The sequence below is a fragment of the Gymnogyps californianus genome, chromosome Z, assembly GCF_018139145.2.
Source record: "Gymnogyps californianus isolate 813 chromosome Z, ASM1813914v2, whole genome shotgun sequence".
Classification (NCBI taxonomy): Eukaryota; Metazoa; Chordata; class Aves; order Accipitriformes; family Cathartidae; genus Gymnogyps; species Gymnogyps californianus.
Genome location: NC_059500.1, coordinates 68,256,604 through 68,272,168, shown reverse-complemented (window position 1 = coordinate 68,272,168; position 15,565 = coordinate 68,256,604). Strand labels below are relative to the sequence as shown.

At 38.0% G+C, this 15,565-nt stretch overlaps 1 protein-coding gene across 1 annotated transcript in view; it reads left to right on the top strand.

The window, feature by feature from the left end:
* Positions 1-15,178, top strand: part of NNT (nicotinamide nucleotide transhydrogenase) — a 44,713-nt gene extending 29,535 nt beyond the window's left edge. The window contains exons 18-21 of the mRNA XM_050912911.1: positions 132-213; positions 10,490-10,608; positions 11,558-11,673; positions 12,967-15,178. Of these exons, the coding sequence (XP_050768868.1) occupies positions 132-213; positions 10,490-10,608; positions 11,558-11,673; positions 12,967-13,116 (467 nt within the window). The 3' untranslated portion in view covers positions 13,117-15,178. The remainder of the gene's footprint in view (positions 1-131; positions 214-10,489; positions 10,609-11,557; positions 11,674-12,966) is intronic.
* The last annotated feature ends 387 nt before the right edge of the window (positions 15,179-15,565 follow it).

Here is a 15,565-nt window from a genome sequence, read left to right as displayed (position 1 = left end):
TATATGATTTTTTTGATTATTTATTTTTAGTTATGAGAGCGTCTGTTTGTGTGGAAGGTACACTTACTGTCTGTAACTATTCTGTCTGCACTGAAACAGAAAAATAGCTTAAAATTTGGAAATTCTTTCAGGTTATGGTTTGTGTGCAGCAAAAGCTCAGTATCCCATAGCTGATCTGGTGAAGATGTTGAGAGAACAAGGGAAAAATGTCAGGTAAGTACTTTCCTTGATGAAAAGTATTACAGGTGGGTTTTGGTTTTTTTTTCATTCCATGAAAATCCCCTGAAAATCCCCTACAAGTCTTTGTTTTGGTTTAATTTTTCTTTCAGCAGTCATTGTTATGCTGATCTCTCTCAGAAATACTAGCTGGAGGAATGCTGTAGTCTTATTAACCTATAGCTGAATACCTAGAAATTTCATGCTTAAGTGTAAAAGATCCCTTACTCCATTACACTCTTCTTAAATTTGGTTTTTGGAAGTAGCCCCAGCAGTTGGAGAATAGGGGTTTTTTGTTGTTTTTTTGGTTTGGTTTTGTTTGGTGTCATGCTGAAGTTCAGTTAAAAAGAATGGCTTTAAAATGTAATACTTCTTTATTGTAGCAACAAAATCTTACTTTTTTGAAAGGTAAGTTAGCTCCTTTAGATACATATGCTCTGCCTTTGGGTATAGTAGTATTTTTCTACAAAACAAGAAGGGAAGTTTTTTGTAAAATAAAATTTTAATGTAGCTTTTTGTATTATGTTCAAGAGAATAGTTAGCAGTCTTTTCTAAAGGTGGGGAGGTTGGAGAGCTCTGTGAAAGCAACCGCTTTGTGAAAATATGTTACTGTGAGGAGTAATCACAACAGTTGACTTCAGTGCAGGGAGAATAGTTTTTCTTTATGCTTGTAGTCAGTAGGGAGAGAGCACAGGCCTAACTTAAGTGCTTTGAATTGCCTCCTAGATAAACCTCCATTAAGAGGGATTGTTTACTAGGCTAAAATAGCTTTAATACTTTATTTTTTTTACAGTCCTCATTTCCTAAGGAAATTGACCCCTCTGCTTGGGGAATAGTTAAAGGGGTGCAATGGGAATAGTTGAGGACCCAGGCAGGAAATGAGAGCCTTCTGCAGTATGGAGAAGTGTTTGCTGGGGTCACTCTGGTAAGAAGTGGAAGAGTAGATCAGGTAACAGCCTTTGCACCAAGAACATGGGACTTAACTTCTTTCCTGGGATAACTGACTTGCGTTAGTAGAAGTAATGCTTACGACTACACAGCAACGTTTGTATATTAAAAAAATAATACAGACAGTAACATCCAATTCTGATTGGCATGTTTGAAACAGTGCTGAAAAGAAGTAACCACCCTATAATGTTAGATGCCCTTCTTAGGTTAAAAATCCACAGTCTGCTTTGCCTTTTTACTCTTCTGCTAACCCCTTCTGCACTCTGGAATAGCTAAAGACATTCAGTGTGTATTGATGAGAGGTGTCTTGCAGATGCTCAAGAGCTCCTGTTTTTGGACTGATGTGCTGCGTACGGTGCCTCTGTTAAAAGTAGATCTCCTGTCCATTCCTCGAAATCCTCATAAGTCAATCCATGTGATCTTACGTTAGCAGCAGGACTTCAGCTTTCACAGGATATACTGCCTGATTTCCCTTTGCCTCTTCCAAGCATTAGGGCTGTAGTATCTTCTCTCACACCGTGCTTTGAAGGTTTCTACAGTCTGATTTGTTCAGAAAGTAGCCAGTGAACATAGGAAGGTCTGAGGGTGTAAACTTCTGTCACTATTAGAATGTAACCTGAATCTTCACAAAATCGCAGAATAGTTGAAGTTAGAGATCTCTGGAGATTGTCTAGTTCAGCCAGCCCCCTTGCTCAAACCAGAGTCAACTGGAGCAGGTTGCTTAGGATCTTGTCCAGTTGGGTTTTGAATATCTAGTCTCCAGAGATGGAGACTTGACAGCCTCTCTGGGCAATTGTCCAATGTTCAGTCACCCTTAGAGTAAAACAGGTTTCTCCTGTATTTCAGTTTGCGACCGTTGCCTCTTGTCCGTTCACTGGATACCACTGAGAAGAATCTGGCGCTCTAATTTACACCCCTCCATCAGTATTTATACACAGTGATAACATTCCCTTGAGCCTTCTCTTCTGCAGGCTGAAGAATCTTAGCTCTCAGCCTCTCCTCTTGTGACAGATACTCCAATCTGTTAAGCAACTTAGACCTACTCTTACTGGGTTCCCATAAGTTTTTGCTATTGCAAGCAAGACTGCTATTAGAGTTCTTTGACTATTGCATGGAAGGATTATTGGAGTGCATGTGGCGAGTCCCATGGATTTATTCTGCTAGAGTGCTACTCCAAAAAGCAGAGATAATTCTCAGGTGCCAGTAGTGGCCTCAAGTCCTTTCCATCTTCAGTTTTTCGTAGACATTATAGATAATGAAAGTACTGAAAAGCTAACATCATGCCTCCCTTGCTGATTGTTTGGGAAACTATTTTCTAATTAGTAACTTCGTATTTCAAAATTAGTCAAGGCTCGGTTTTCATTTGAAACACAATATTTGGACAGATGCTGGTTAGCCAGACTCATTCTCTGATTTCCATGTGTTTATTTCAATTAGACAGTGACTTTCCTTTGGAATCAGTACTCTAGCAATTAGTGTTTTTTGGTTTTGTTTTTCTTCTTCCACTATTTTTTTCCAAGCTTATTGAAAAGTCGCATATAAGTTTTTGCAGTGTTTTACAGTATGTATTGTGATGGATAATGGCAGGGTTGTTGTAGGGTTTAGCAGCAATTACTTGTTAGTGTTTACCCAGAGTGTTGCAATTTTGCGTGTAAAATTGCTTTATAGATGTATTTGTTCATGCATACATGAGAAATGAGGGTATGTGCTGGTGTATTTGCTTCCTGGAGCAGTTCTCTTCAGACCTTATTTCTCCATGTTTAGCAGAAGCTCTGTGTGTGTCCAAATTGCATTAAAATTTTTGAAGACCCATTAGTTGTGCAACAAAAGAACCTTTGGCTAGTGCGATGTGCTTTTGGCTTTTGTGTGCTTTTGGCTTTCCTGTCAGTGCTTCTGTGGGGGCAAGCTTTATTTTTTATCAACTTTGGTGAAATAAAAAATTACTGGTTTTGCCTTTTATGTTGGCTTTGCAGGGGAGAAACGTGAATGAATCCTTGAAATAACTGGCTTATACTTAAAGTGAGTCAATTTCAGGAAGGGATCACTGCAGTGGTTACCTAGTATTTTAATGAAATAAATCTGTATTTACAGTTTGTGGTAATTCAGGCCTTTCATCACTTTGCGGGGCTCCCATGGTGTTCATTGAGTGCAGCTGCTGTCCCTCTGGTTTCAGTAGGCCTGGAGTGCCTCGGGACCCTAGTACGCTCACCATCCAGATGTAGTGACACTGTCACACATCCGCTGTGGAGGGGTGCCAGCATGGACATACGATTGTCATCAATTTGTAATGCCCATACTGTGCCAAGAAAAATTGCATCTGTCATATGGTCTTTTTTTGCTTCATGGCTCACGATTGATCCAAAGGAGCTGTTGTTTTCATTTACTTTGCCTATAGCCATAACATTCTCAGTGCAGAGCGCAGATTACATAACATGATGCATAACCTTTGACTAGGGTTTAAATTTAGAAATATGGGAGAGTTTGGAAACTTCAGGCTGTTTTAGTTATTAAATTGTATAGCTAACATCATCGCTTACTTGAGATGGTCTTGCAGCAGATCACATCTTTAATGCATTAGTAAGATCACATAGAAAGCTGGATATTGCTGGGCCTTCATTATAGCTTTCCCTTGTTATGGATGGGTAAAAAACCAAAACTTTTCATAGGCTAGATCCTGTAGTCCCCAGAATCCATTGGCCTTGGAGAGGAAATGCCTGTTCTACAACTTGTTTATTTCTGCAAAGTTACAACTGAGTAAATTGTTGAAAGTTCTCGCCTTACCAAAGTTCTTCAGCCACATGCTGTGTTGTTTGTATGCCCCTAGTTGTGAAATTTTGATTTCTTCTATATAATTAAGTTATATTCTATAGTAATTCTATATATAGATATATAATTATTCTGTAGTATTACAGTACAGTTTAAAATGCTATACATTCTCATATGTGCATGGGTAATTGACGCTGTCCATGTCCACATCAAGCTAACTATCTTAGCTTTTGCCACAGTATGACTTTTGTAAGACTTTTTCTATCAATCTGTTTTGCTTTGCATAGTGGGAGATTCTTGATAAGAAAAATGTATTGCAGGGTGAAAGGGCTCTTAAAATTGTGCTTTGTATAGACTTTCTAAATCTAACTCTTAATTAAATATGATGGTTTTCTGCTAACTCTCATAGTTGAGAGAAATGCAGATTACCTCTTTAACAGCCTTTCAAATTGCTAATGCATTAGTGTTTTGGTTTGGTTTTTTTTAACCTAATTTTTATAGGTGGATATCTTGAAGGACTTGGATTTTTTTCTGATGGTGGAGAATCTGATTACTTTTGAGCACATGGAAACATGGGTTTCTTACATTTTTTGAAAATGTGATAGCATGGATTTAGTGTTGGACCTGCATTTTTGGATCTTTATTGTTACCTCTATGGCTGAGCTCTAGTCAAATGTGTTTGGGGTTCTGTTTTTTTTTTTCCCCCTCCATTGTTCTAAATTGCTTGTGAGTAATAGAACATGTGGATGTGTACCACTTAGACATTTATCTACAAATTAATAAATAAAACTGATTAACTGCAATTGTGTAATTATATCAATTTGAAGTCATTATTCTTTGTTGCTCTACAATAAAATCTAGAAGAATTTTAAAGGATGAGCTGTTAAGATGCTGTCCCAACCAATCCTAACATACTGCATAGCTCAGGTGTGCATAAGATGGAAATTACTGTCACTGCTGAATGGCAGCATAAGAACAATGTCTGTTGGTGGAAGTTTCTGGGAAGCTGAAGTATGCTTACTAGGAGGACACTTAAGTGTGTACATGTGTGCCAGTTCTCAGTTTGTTTCTTATAGTCAAATTAACTGGGTGGGTTCTGAATTATTAATGCTGCAGGTGAGGGGAAAATGGAGTCCAGCAGATCTGTTAGCTCAAGTGCCATATCTGTGCAGCTAGAGAGAACTAGCAAACCTTGCTGTACCTGATGTGCTTCTGCAAGGATGCAGCTATAGCTGTATGCTCCTGGGGGTGTATTGTAGGTATGCCATTGGCTCCATATGGGTCAGTTCAGCTCTGGGTGACCTTACTAGGTCAGTTAGTGATGCTTTGTGGAGGCAGGCTCTTCTTTCTTCCCTACAGTTGGGTTCTTGGGAGGGTTATTGCATTGAGCTAGGGTCCGTGCCATGTATTTGGATCTTGCCCCTGCTGTGATAAACCATAGTGATTGGAAATAGGGAGTCAGTACCAACCCTCACTTAAGTATGCTTAATTTAGCTGATTTAGTTCAGATTAAATTTAACTGACCTGACCCCAGCAGAGCCACTGAGCTTAGTCCATGCTGAAGTACTGTTTCTGGGGACATGTTGCCTCAGGCATGACACCAGGCCTAAGCTAGCTATGTGCTTTGATGCTAGTAATTTACATAGTCATCTATAATGTGTATATTTATACAGAGCATTGTACTGTGATACTTAGAAGTCATGCTACACTGCAACTGTTGTTATATGGCAGGATTCAAGCTGTGGAATATCTGAATGATGCACTTCTCAGTTCATCTAGTTTGGTTTTATGTCGTCCGTCCCGTCCCCCCCCCCCCCCCCCCCCCCCCCAGTTACGTTGAATAACAGATTATTGTTTGTACTGGAAACAGAGGTGGAGAGGTGTCAAAACACAAGTGAAGTGAATGGGGTGGGGAGAAGAGGAGGTGGGGCAAAACCCTTGGGCAAATTATTCTCTATATATACAGCGTCTAAAGTGTTGAGTAAGCTAAATTAGGTACCAGCCAGATGTTACTTACTTAGATCACTCTGTCCAGCTTTGGCATAATGACAGGAATCCTATCTTGACATGGATGAAGTGATCTTGAAACACTTCTGCATTGGGTTAGGTAGGTGTTAGCTCTTTCAGTATTGATTACAAGAATGTTATTTAGCCAGTTGTAATAAAGATAGATGCTGACTTTATGAACTGTATAAAAAGTAATTTCCATTCAGAGATTTTTCAGTAATTTTTCATGCAATAGTTGTCTTTTTCATACTACTATAATTAACTTCATACCACTTTAAGTCACTCCCCCCCCCCCCGCCCCAAATGTAAGTGCTTTCTGTGCTAAAAGTGCTGTCCTAGATATGACATGTATGTCAGGAGTTCTAGATTTTTAGTCTAAATTTAGAAGAAAATTTTGCACTCTTTGTATTACAAGAAAAAGTTGAAAACATGAACTCATTTTTCAGTGTGCTGTGTTGTCTTTCTAAAGCTAAAAAATATCCGAAAGAGGCTGATTAAAAAGGCTGAATACCCTTGGTACTCGTGCTGTTTAGGCGTGAAGTCTTAGTAACAAGGAGGTGTATGCTTACTTCAGTGTATCTGATAGTTGGAGGTGATAAGCAAGCCCCATGGTCAGGGTCAAGAGAAAAAATTCGTGGTGAATTCTGTGTTTCAGTGAACTACCAGAATAATGTTTCAAGTCAGACACAGCATGATTGTGAGTCTTTGTTATGGGTAAAGTGTATGCAGACTGAAAACTTCATGTCATGTAAACAGAAAGTCAAAAAGTGTGAGATTTCTGCTTAATTTAAAAACAAACCAATCAACCTAAGGGAGTTCTTGCATAACTGATATTAAAAGCATATCAGAGAAACTTGGCAATTTTTCACTTTAAAACATTTGTACCATAAACCATGTCTCTCTTAAAATCATTCGTGTGTTGAATTTTTGAATATGAATGAAGTTCATATTTTGAACATCTGGGAGAGCATATGTGACAAAATGTTTCTGCTGTAATACACATAGCTTGAAGAACTGCTGCTGTTGTGAGTCAGGAGCAAGATACACAGCTTTTATTAGACATGTTGTGAGCCATCAAGGATTTTAGCTATCTTTTCCGTGCTTACCTGAATTCTGCTTTCTATTGGACAGGCTAATTTCATTCCAGATATATGTAGATCTTATCTTGTGAAATACCGAAAGACTGAGAGAACCACATATTTTTAACGATTCTTTTTGACACCCTTGCACATCCAGTTTCAAGAGATAGTGGCAGGCTACTGTCATATTTGGTTAACAGGCTCTTAGAAGCAGACTTGGGGGAGTCACTTCAATATTTGCCCAAAAAGCTTTTGTATGAGCAGCTTTCTCAAACTTTGTGAACACGCAGTATGTGGTTTCAAGCAGAGTCTGTCAGAAGTCTCTTAACTACTGATGGTTCATGCCATAACTCTTCCTGAACAAAGATAATTTGTCCCTTTCTTTTCTTCTTTCTTGGCCTCTTGCCAGGAATGGTGAAGTCAAAGGTGAAATTCATTCTCTTGGCAGCTTAAATTTTGTCTTTCCAGCCCTTGAAATAAGATTGTACGTGTATATGATATTTAATAGAAACCTCACGAGTATTTTGTTTTGTGTATTGCCAAAGCAGCTTTGGTCACAAAGATGCTCAAATAATTTTATGAGAGACAAAAGAGAATTTTGTTGGAAAATCTATTTTCACTGCCAGAGGAGTGATGGGTTTTCTGAAGTGTACTTCAGAATAAGAGTTCTCCTGCTGTACTGTAAGTGATTGAATTTGGTACACTTAAGGACTAGCTGTACTACACATGGCTTATATTACTGAGTGGTGTGAAATGTAAGCTGTTAGTGTTTTGTCTGCGTATTTACTCTCCTTTTTCTGATGCTAGGTATTATCCTTTGCAACAGGATCCCAAGTGTTTACTAGCTGAATACAATCTATTCTCTTTGTTTCTTTAAAAGTATTCCTTTTAAAGCTAGCTTTTTATCCTGCTGTTTGACCTAGAGCTTAAAATTGTAGTATATCTAGTATTATGTGCATTAATCATATATCCTTAATTCTGTTGCTGGAGTTCCAATTGTCTCATCTTTGCGTTGTCTTAATGTTGTCTTGCTGATGGAGTGCTCAGTTGCCCTTTTAAGGATGTTTTTGTACAGTGTTGAATTCACAAGTGATCTGTGTTAATTGGACTGTGACTTGTGGACCATCAGTGATGTGTTATCCACTTCCATCGTGGTGGAGTTGAAAATAGAAATATGTGACAATCCATCTGTCATGGCAAGTTGATTTATCAGTCTTTCTCTCCTTTCTGAAGGTCTGAAGTCCTTTTATTGCATTCCTGACTCTCTTGGATTTCTGCTGAGAAATTTCTGTTCAGAAATCCAAGAATTTACAGTTTTCTCTTGAGTATTTTCTGTCTCTTCCAAAGTACATGTAGGCTTCCTTATTAAACATTTAACTTCAGCCATGTACAACATTCATCTGAGGCATTTCTGGTGTGCTTGAGTCAGCATTACATTTGGTGATAGCTCCTGGGCTGGAAAAACAGAAAATGCACAGGACAGTAGACATTGATATGCCCAGTTTATTCAGGGCCAGTAGATAAGCAGAAACGTACAATCTGCCCACAAGAAATAGATTTGATTCTAACCAAAATATGTCTTTGGGAGTTACAGCTAAACCAGTTTAGCATCTCCATTCTGGATTTTGTCAGGTCTTTACTCTTACAGAACTGCATGCATGCCTTAACACCCTCCACTGCCACCCTCTGTGTCTGTCTGAATTTTTAGTAACTCATAAGCAGTGTATTTTCTCTAAGCTGGTTTTGAGCTGCTCTGAAAACATTTCTTAAATTGTTATGCTTAAAATTCTATAGCTTCTTAGCTCTCCACCTTCTCGCTCCCCCTCCTTCCCGCCTCCCCAAGATCAATCATGAGAAGAAACTGGCATGTTAACCTAATTCAGCAAAGCATTGTCTTGTGCTTGAAATGGAGTCCTGCTAATTTTTCTGTTGGATTGGAGTGTTAGACTGTGATAACTATGCATACTCTAGAGATACCTGAGTCAATAAGGTCATTTGCCAAGGGCATTTTTAGGTCTAGGAGTGGTTTTGCTTCAGGAAGGGTGCACAGTCTTTTGGCATTTTCATGAAGCGTGTTATATTGTGGCCGGTTCATTTACTCTGTGGTGCTTTCACTTTTCAATGATGTCAGGGACTGTCCTGATTTTGGCTGGGATAGAGTTAATTTTCTTCCTAGTAGCTGGTATAGTGTTATGTTTTGGATTTAGTATGAGAATAATGTTGATAACACACTGATGTTTTTAGTTGTTGCTAAGTAGTGTTTATACTAAGTCAGGGGTTTTTCAGCTTCTCATGCCCAGCCAGCAAGAAGGCTGGAGGGGCACAAGAAGCTGGGAGGGGACACAGCCAGGACAGCTGACCCAAACTGGCCAAAGGGATATTCCATACCATATGATGTCATGTCTAGTATATAAACTGGGGAGAGTTGGCCGGGCGGGGTGGATTGCTGCTCAGGAGCTAACGGTTGGCGAGTGGTGAGCAATTGCATCATGCATCACTTGTTTTGTATATTCTAATTCTTTTAGTGTTATTATTGTCAATTTATTACTATCATTATCATTATTTTCCTTCCTTTCTGTCCTATTAAACTGTCTTTATCTCAGCCCCCGAGTTTTTGGGGTTTGGTGTGTTTTTGTTTTTTGGTTTTTTTTAATTCTCTCCCCCATCCCACTGAGTGGGGGGGGTGAGCGAGCAGCTGCATGATGCTTAGTTGCTGGCTGGGGTTAAACCACAACAGGGACCTGCAAAGCATATTAATGTGGATGGTGGTTTTGCAGCAAAAAGGCTTATTCATAAAAAACCAAAGGTATCTGTCACAAGGTTTTAAATGTGGTACTGCTTGGAAGGTGGACGTCAGTGCTTGCTGTGTGTGATGTGGCTCAGGCTGATGATTGTAGCCAGACAAAATGGTAAAATAGTCCTATTACTTTCAAAAGTAATTGAAGAAAAGCTTGGTATAAGCTATTGCTGGGTGCAAAATTTACTCCGTTGGTCCATCTTGCAGTGATGTGTTCCCAGGCATTTCTGGCTGGAAGTTCCTTCTGTGTTGTCACTAGAAGTGTCCAGCAGGCTCTCCAAAGCCACTTTGCAGGTGCAACAACTTTCTGAAAGAGTCTTATGATGGAAGGATTGAAAATGTACTCCTAGCTTCTTTGGTTTTACTGAGAAATGAGCATATTCTTTTGCATACCTGTTATGTCAGTCATACTTTTAACTTTACAGAAAAGGAACAGCTGCTCTCCAGGTGGAGAATCAAATCTATGGGCCTTGTTCCCTTTCCCACCCATTCAGTTCCCTGCAACACTGGAAAAGTAATTATAATATTGTTAAGGTTTAACCATTTCATTTTATTAATTCACATATGTGCTTATACTTAACAACTTCTCAGCCTCGTATGTCACAGGTGGCAATTTTACTGTATAAAACAGAGTGGTCACTACTTATTAATGGGGTTGGACCTTCTTTCCTGTTAGGTTTGGTATTCACCCTGTGGCTGGCCGTATGCCTGGTCAGCTGAACGTACTCCTAGCAGAGGCTGGTGTTCCCTATGATATTGTACTGGAAATGGATGAGATCAACGAAGACTTCCCAGGTTAGCATGCAAGCTATAAATTTCCAGTAGATTGGATTTGATCTTGTCAATTTTTATTTGATTCTGTTTTTACATCGAACAAGGATTTTAAAAATAGAAAATCTCAAGCCATTCAGTTTCTTTGTGCCTGTTGTCATACCACTGCAGAGGAGCAATCTCTTACAATCTGAGTGCTCTCCCAGCTGATGGCAAGCGAGCACAGAGGAATACAAGAGATGGCCTGACTCAGAAGCAGAAAACTGAGAAGCAGAGAGTACAGACAGATAAAGCAAAGGGAAATATTGAATGCAGGAGTACACAAAAGAGTAGATATTGAAGAGAGGTTAAATAGGCCTGTGAAACTCGTTTCCTCCAGAACCAACAGTTGGTTTTTGGTTTTTTTAGTTGCTTGTAGCTGTGAAATAAATGACAAATGCTCTGTCTTTATCATCTCTGTTACTGCTCCATACAGGAAAACTACTGTTACTTCTTTAGGTCAGATGTTGTGGATGACTTGACCCTGTCATGTCTTGCAAACCAGTATAGTATTGTACAGACAACTTTTTGCTTTCTTACATCTTTATTTAAAAATCAGAAAGTTGCAGGTAAAAGGTTTTTCAAAAGAATATTCAAAGGAAAAGCCAGGCACAAATAAATTTGAAATTGATGATACTATATGTGTATGAAACCACATTTAAATATCAAAGGATTTAACTTTTGGTCTAACGAATCCCTTGGAATGGGGTTGTGGATGCTTGCAGTTTGCTGGAGGTCGTTGGTAGCACACTTGGACTCTCACATATAACTTGCCTGATAAGTTTGTAAACTATTTGTGAATGTTTGTTGATTGCTTACCATAAGGGGTGGTTCTGCCTCTAAAGATCAGATTTAACACAAAAATGTGCATCAGCCTTAGTGTTCAGGATTCAGATAATTTTTCATCAGTTTTATTTTCTTTGTCTTGCTGCAGAAACTGACTTGGTCCTTGTAATTGGTGCAAATGATACAGTTAATTCAGCAGCTCAGGAAGATCCGAACTCTATCATAGCTGGAATGCCAGTTCTTGAGGTCTGGAAGTCCAAACAGGTGAGATGAACACAGTTGGGTTAGTACCTACCTTAGGTAACATGCTTTTAAAAACATGGTTTATAGGATAAGCTAACAAGATTCTCCTACTCTTCTGTTTCCATGAGAAGCTTTTCTGCAAGTTGTCCAACAAAAGAGTCAGTACTTTTCAAGTATGATGCACTGTTCATGATTTTATAATCATCAGCAAGTGCTTTAGTGAGACTAATGATGACTGCAGTAGAAAAGACCAATGAAGGTGCTTCTACTGAAAAATGTGATTAGAATAAATGATGTTCTGCTCACGTCTGTGGCCCTGAAGCAGTTTTGTACAAATATCTGCTTTTTTAAGTTTATAGGAAATTTGATTTACAACTTTAATACTGAGCTGGAAATACAAAAATGAATAATATGCTTAAATTAAAAAAAAAAGAACAATGAGTGGCTGGGTTGAGTAGAGAGCTTAGTCTGTCCACATTGAACTGACAGTTTAGTTACCTCACCAGTTTTGCTCTTTGAAAGCAACGTTGTCTGATCTAAAGTACATATACTTGAGTTTCCTCGGTGCGAAATCTTTGATCTCTTGTTCTGAACCCAGTTGTAGCCTCCGTTTTCTGTGGGTTAGCCATTCAAGTACTCAGAGTCATAGGCGCATACATTTATCAGCATTTTGTGCCATAGCTATGTGTTGCAGTTTGAGAAATAAACATATACATGGTTAAAGTTGGTAAAGCTTCACAGTTTCTCTGCTGAAGGTGCTGTGGTTAACTAATTTGACATTTAATAGCTAAAACTGGCTGAAATTTATTTTAGGATTTTATTTTATTATTTTATTTTTAAAGTTTCATGTATGAAGTAATACAGGCTAATAGTCTGGAGAAGTACCAGAGAGCATTGCACAAAGTATTGATGTGAACGCTCATCTGAATTGTGTTGCTGTCAGGGAAATGGGTTCTTAAAATAGTTCAAAAATAAAAAAGCCTCAAAAACCTTCTGTGTTACAACCATCAGTGCCCATCTTGCTTGGACTTTATTACATGGAATAAAGTAAAAGCATATGCATGTGTAGTGTCCACAGTCTCTTCATCTGACCTGTAATATTGTGTTTAACAATAACATGTTTCTGAAACTGGTCGGATATCAGTTTGTCTGCTATATTAGAATTTGAAATACAGTTTTGTAGCAGTGAGCACCCTATTTTGCCCAGGGATGTCTCTTCCTCTCCTTTTGTTTATGGAGGTTGGGTTTGTGTTGTCTTTGAGGGGGGATGGTGGTTGGTTTTTGCTGTTTCAAACATGAACTCTTCATGTGCAGGTCATTGTAATGAAGAGATCTTTGGGAGTCGGTTATGCAGCGGTGGACAATCCAATCTTCTACAAACCCAATACTGCCATGTTGTTAGGAGATGCTAAGAAGACTTGTGATGCCCTGCAGGCCAAAGTCAGGGAATCGTATCAAGGCTAAATACTGATTTATATTTTACTCATGATTGTGACTACAGTTTTGTCACAGAAGTCATGGAAAACAAGAGTTAAGAAGAATCTCTTACTGTCATAATGCAGCCGGCATTTGGAGAAGACTGCATTGACTCCTAGGAGATGTAGTTCAGTCAGGGAATGTAGGCTTTTATGAAAAGATGGGCACGTTAGCCCTTCAAACTAAATCTCCCATGAGGCAATGCATTAAAGAACAAAAATGTGCTTTTTAAGGTTAACATTGAGCTGTTAGAAGCAGGAACTAATAACTCGTGGTCATCTTTAAGTAGTTATTGGCTTCCTCCTCCTTACTGTCTGTATTTCTGGCATGGAAATTCACTAAAAAATACTGTGCCAAAATTGTATTCTGTCTTACTGTCAAAGCTGTTCTTTGGCCATTATGGACAAAACAACTATTTCATCGAAACTTAAAGCAAAATTACAAACAGATGCAAGCAGATGCAAATAGATGCTTACATGATTTGAGATTCTACAGATAATATTCTGTTTCTTTTGTGGATTGTATAGATGCTGTGAATCAGGAGCATTTTAGGAAATTACTTCTCTTTCAAATACAGTTCCACTTTTTTGTAGTGCCCACTTACATTATGTAAAACAAAACACGGGATTTCAGGGACCTACCAAGCGATCTTCAAGCCTGACAAGGAAACGTACACTTACTTGCACTGCTTAACTGTTTTAAGCAGTTGCTAAATTCTCCATCTTTTCCAGTTGTTGCCTTTTTAAGTGTCTGGGGAAAAATAAGGTCCAGTTCTGCACAGGCAGAACATCTTGCATACCTGATCTGTTCACAGAATTTGGACCACAGTGTTTCAGTTTATATTCACTTAGACTTTTCACTGTATTTGCTACTTTAAAATTTAGCGATGCTTTCTTAATTAACATTTTTGTGATGCTGGAAAAGGCACTTTTGAACATATTTAAGATGCTGGAGTTTATTAGAATTTTTCTAAATAAATAAGCTATTGTTTGGACAGCACAGAAACATACCAAACTTGAAATCCAGAGTTTTGATTATTTGACTTCTCCCTAATCTAATTAGAAGCGCTGTTAAATTCCCATAATAAGTTCAGCAAAGAATTAAATTATGACATCGATTGCTGTTTTGTTTTTATTATGTTAAGTGTACTTGAGTGGAACTCAAATATTTTCCTAATAAAATGAATTTATCGTGTTTCCATAATGATGTAGCAACTGTCCATGGTGACAAAGGCTAAATAGAAATAGCTGTACTTCTGTTAGAAAGCATTCATATCTGGAGAAGACAAACTACTATGAAGTAAGTCTTGAAATTAATCCGTCTTGATTGATAGAACAAACGTTTTTTTATTACACCATGTATAAAGACCTCATATGAAATATAGTATTTCTACTTAGCTACCTCTGTTTTTATGTGAAGATCACTTAAAACACAGACTTTGAACAGGTAATGCATTAAGAAATGTAACAGTGTATGAAAGAAGCTACCCTTTTTGCAAATCTCTTTTATATAATTTGAAATAATTATCATGTAAGCATTAATATGTTGTACACTGCAGGAAAAGACTTGTAATTAAATTTTAATTTAAAACATCATGGCAGCTATATTTGAATGTAGCATGTATGGCCTCTTGATTTCGTTGTATTCAAATTTTAAGTCTGCAAAAAATAGGGAAATGGGAGAAGGGGAAAGACAAGGAAATAGTCCTCTGTCTCTCTCCCTCGCAACTAAGCAAAAAGGGGATTTGAAAGGATTTAACATCCTAGAGCATTTTTATCTTGTCAAACTTGAAGTATCTGACTGCAGTATGCAATGTGTCTCTGCTTATAGGTAGCTAATATAAAACTTAGCTTTTCTTAAAAAAAAAAAACAACAACAAAACCCACACAGGGGGTAACACTTTTTTCTTTTTCCCTTTGTATTTGGAAAAAAACCCATACTGTTATGTTGGATCAGAGGTACCAGTGTTATCTTTAAAACTGTGCTTTACCATAGAACACCAGGTAATTGTTGAAGTGCTAATAAAAAGTCAATTATTTTTCTTTATTGATCACTGTCTGTTTTCTCTCCTGTTATGTTTCCTAAGTAAGTAGTCTGAGATGCTTTCTGGGAGTTAGAAGATCAAAATGCCACCAAAGGATGTTGAGATTGAAGAATGTAGTGAAAAGGAATCATAGTGAAATATGCATATTTCTTTTCTTTTTTTAATTTGAATGGTTCTTTAAAATACTCATTCTAGGTATGACTCATGTCACCTGACCTTAGCAACTTCACTATGATCTTTTCCAGTAAAAGAAGAGGGTTAGACAACTCCTGAGAGCAGTTGATCCCAGTATGTGTTGCCTTTTTGACTTTAAAAAAAAAAAAAGAAAAAAGAAAAAAACTGTAAGAACTGACTTGGCTGAGTAGTTCATTTTCCATTGGCTGAGGTGCGACA